The following is a 3415-nucleotide window of genomic DNA, read 5'->3' on the forward strand; positions in this document are numbered from 1 at the left end:
GCGGGTGGGAGGCTAATTGCGTTTTTCATTTCTGATTTGGGGGTGTCTATGTAAAATTCGAGGGTCTAGTTTGTAATTTTAGATTTAAAACCGTCTGACACAAAAAGTTACGTCACGTAAGCAGAAAATGGGCCCTGTCTGTCATAAACACGCTTAACAGAGCCAGATCCGCAGATCAGTGGCTTTTGCAAAACGATTACACAAGACATGGTGTTTTCTGCAAAAAAAATGTAACGTAGTGTTTTCTGCAAATCTAGACTTTAAAATGATGGTTTTCTACAATTTACTCTTTTTGGACGGAGGGAGTATATGGATATACGTGTATTTGTTTTCAGAATTTTTTGAAACATAAAAGTATTTGTTCAAAAATCGTGCTCCACGAAGCCGGAGCTCCATCTAGCATCTTCGTGCTGAGACGTGTCTGGCACACTCGAGTGGTAGTACTAGTACTGAAGCGTGAAAAGGAAAGGTGCCAGTGTGCGCCACTAGTCTAGCACGGAACTGAAAGCCTCGCCCAGCGATGAAGATAAACCACGTGTGGGAAAACTTCTCACGCAGCTATAAATAACATCATGCATCCTCTGCTCTCTCCGTACCACACACACCCAGTTGCACCCCAGCCTACCCCATGGCTCCTTATATTGAAGTAGTTTACCATCTCATGCAGCAGACCCCTCTACAGCTACAAGCACTCCTGCTACTATCGGTCATCATACTACTACTGCGTCTGGCCACAACCAGCAAGCAAGCAAAGGCGAAGCGTCTCCCTCCTTCGCCTCCGGCCCTTCCCATCATAGGCCACCTGCACCTCGTCGGCGATCTCCCTCACGTCTCCCTCCGCAGCCTCTCCAGGACTCATGCCGCCGACGGCCTCATGCTCCTCCACCTCGGCTCCGTCCCGAACCTCGTCGTGTCGTCCCCACGAGCCGCCCAGGCGGTCATGCGGACGAACGACCACCTGTTCGCGTCCCGCCCGCCGTCCAGGATCGCCGACGCGCTCCTGTACGGCTGGTCGTCCGACATCGCCTTCTCCCCCTACGGCGAGCACTGGCGGCAGGCGAGGAGGTTCGTCACCACGCACCTGTTCACAGTCAAAAAGGTCCAGTCGTTCCGCATCGCCCGTCAACAAGAGGTCAGCATCACCACCTCCTGAACCTGAGCATGTTCGTGAGAACGAAGAACATATATACACAACCTGCTCTGCTCTTGAATGTACAGGTGAAAGTGGTGATCTCCAGGATCCGTGAGGCCGCGGCGGCGAGCGTGGCCGTCGACCTGGGCGAGGTGGTGAACACGTACGCCAACGATGTGGTGTGCCGCGCTGTGTCGGGTAAGTTCTTCAGGGCGGAAGGCCGGAATAAGATGTTCAGAGAGCTGATCGAGGCAAACTCGGCTCTCGTCGGAGGGTTTCATATGGAGGACTACTTCCCAAGGTTGGCCAAGGTACGTCTTCTCAGTAGGTTCGTCCGCAACAACGCCGAGACGGCACACAAGAGGTGGGACGAACTGCTAGAAGCGATAATAAGAGACCACGAGAAAAACCCGACGCACCATGGCAGGGAGAACGGTGTCGACGAGCAAGGAGAGAGTGACTTCATCGACGTGCTGCTATCGGTTCAGCAAGAGTTTCATGGCATCACCAGAGACCATATCAAGGCCATCTTAATGGTAAGCAACTAATATAATTAATAAATATAGAAAAATATGTTACATAGATCGACTGAGTTATGTTGCCTCATTTACCTCTGGTGGACAACGTTAACGTGCCTACAGGACCTGTTCGGAGCGGGCACGGACACGTCGTCTCTGGTCCTAGAATTCGCCATGGCCGAGCTCATGCGCAGACCTGATCAACTCATGGCCAAGCTTCAGGCTGAGGTGCGACACGGCACTCCCGCCGGACAAGAATTTGTCGAGGAGCATAACCTGGCTGGCATGGGCTATCTGAAGGCCGTGGTGAAGGAGACGCTCAGGCTGCATCCGCCGGCGCCGCTCCTCCTCCCACACCTGGCGATGGCGGACTGCGACGTCGACGGCTACAGCATACCCTCTGAGACTCGAGTCATCGTCAACGCATGGGCTATTGGCAGAGACCCCGGGTCCTGGGAGAAGCCGGACGACTTCGTGCCGGAGAGGTTCCTCGAGGGTGGCACCGCGGCAGCGGTGGACTTGACGGGCAAGGACTTTCAGTTTGTGCCATTCGGGGCTGGCCGGAGAATCTGCCCCGGTCTTAACTTCGGGTTGGCTACTGTCGAGATCATGCTGGCGAACCTCGCGTACTGCTTCGACTGGGAGCTGCCGATCGGCATGGAGAGGGACGATGTCGATATGACGGAGGTGTTTGGTCTGACTGTCCGTAGGAAGGAGAAGCTCATGCTTGTCCCCAACACCCACGTGCTTGCTTGATCGGTACATAGTGTGCCATATTTGTATACCGCTGCATATGTGCTTTTTTTAAACAAGGCAAAACATAGTGTGTAGGCACGCCAATCGTAGATTGTTGGATGAGCTACTTAATCTGGAGTTTGACCGGTTGTGGTCGTGTTTTTTTTTCTTCTTCGCTGTCTAGATTCGGTTACTCGAACTTGATTTATGTTTAATAATATAGCCGTGTGCATCCTGTAATATAAAGGCCAGGTTAATCTTCTTTTCAGAAAAAAAAACTTTGTTATTTTCATTATGAAGGAGGGGGTTCGAAATAAGAAACCCAATAAAGGATTCAAATGAAAGGTCATCACTCTCGCATCATTATATTACTTGATTGCTTCGCACCCGAAGCACCCAAAATCTCACTTCCTCCTTGATATTAAGCACAATGACCGTTGTGGGAGTTGGGGTGTTGTGAAAGATTCTAACATTACATACCTTCAATAATTTTCAAGAGATAAGCATTCCATAAACATGGAGGTCATGGCATTCCTGAAGTGAGAACAAGATTGGGTAATCCCAACCCTTCAAACTTTAACGCTTGTCGCCGTCCTATAGTCACAAGACATCATGAAGGCTAAGACAATCAACAATGTCACATCACACCCTAACAAAGAAGCGGTGGTGGCATAGGAGATGTGTTTACAATTCCTGATTTTGCTTACATTTTTTTGATAAAGGACATTTCATTGAATTGATTTATCAAGGTGATACAACCGCATCTAAAGAATGCCCGGCCTCTGCATAACATAATACACACAACCAACAAGTCCAAAAGATCAAAAAATAAACATAGTTTTACAGCAAAAATAAATCAATCCAGCCTAGGGTGGGGCAGATTCTATACGGAGATTACACCGTCATCCATGGAGGGAGAAAACCTCCCTAACCGTACGCTCCAGCCGTTTAGACGCCATCATTTAAAAGTCTCTATCCTCCAACTTCTACAGGATAAATCAAGTACGGAGCCATCGCATACATGTATGAA

The 3415-nt window shown here is 49.7% G+C and overlaps 1 protein-coding gene across 1 annotated transcript; it reads left to right on the forward strand.

Annotated features, from left to right (window-relative positions):
* The first annotated feature begins 606 nt into the window (after positions 1–606).
* On the forward strand, positions 607–2677 carry LOC125511570 (indole-2-monooxygenase-like). The gene is made up of 3 exons (XM_048677012.2): positions 607–1132; positions 1219–1668; positions 1774–2677. The coding sequence occupies exons 1-3, from the start codon at positions 629–631 to the stop codon at positions 2404–2406; spliced, it is 1587 nt and encodes a 528-aa protein (XP_048532969.2). The 5' UTR covers positions 607–628; the 3' UTR covers positions 2407–2677.
* The last annotated feature ends 738 nt before the right edge of the window (positions 2678–3415 follow it).

The sequence above is a fragment of the Triticum urartu genome, chromosome 1A (genome assembly GCF_056163025.1).
Source record: "Triticum urartu cultivar PI428250 chromosome 1A, HENAU_Tu73, whole genome shotgun sequence".
Taxonomy (NCBI): domain Eukaryota; kingdom Viridiplantae; phylum Streptophyta; class Magnoliopsida; order Poales; family Poaceae; genus Triticum; species Triticum urartu.